Source organism: Egretta garzetta, unplaced genomic scaffold (genome assembly GCF_000687185.1).
Source record: "Egretta garzetta isolate BGI_Z169 unplaced genomic scaffold, ASM68718v1 scaffold343, whole genome shotgun sequence".
In the NCBI taxonomy this organism is placed as follows: domain Eukaryota; kingdom Metazoa; phylum Chordata; class Aves; order Pelecaniformes; family Ardeidae; genus Egretta; species Egretta garzetta.
Window position 1 is genome coordinate 888,942 of NW_009259038.1, and position 287 is coordinate 889,228.

Here is a 287-nt window from a genome sequence, read left to right on the forward strand (position 1 = left end):
GGGGGCTTGAGTTGGGGGGGGCGCTGATGTTAGAGGGAGCGACTGCTCCGCTGCCTTTAAAGGAAAGGGGGGATCCTGTGTCCTCTCGTAAATCTTCCTTGTCCTGCTGCCTGTTTTTCCCTTGCTCGCTCCGCAGAAGGGAGGAGCACGGGAAAATGTTAGGGAAAATCCCCTACCGTGCAGGCGAAAAGGGGGTGCATCGCTGCCCCTGCTGGCAACCCCAAGGGAGGTTTGGGGGGGATGCAGGGGAGAGGGGGGGAGTGTTTGGGGGGCGGCTCATCCCGCTC

General features: G+C 61.7%; 1 protein-coding gene across 1 annotated transcript in view; it reads right to left on the reverse strand.

Annotated features, from left to right (window-relative positions):
• Positions 1 to 200, reverse strand: part of MMP11 (matrix metallopeptidase 11) — a 17,787-nt gene extending 17,587 nt beyond the window's left edge. The window contains 1 exon segment of the mRNA XM_035890474.1: positions 177 to 200. Within this exon segment, the coding sequence (XP_035746367.1) occupies positions 177 to 200 (24 nt within the window).
• Between the last annotated feature and the right edge of the window lie 87 nt (positions 201 to 287).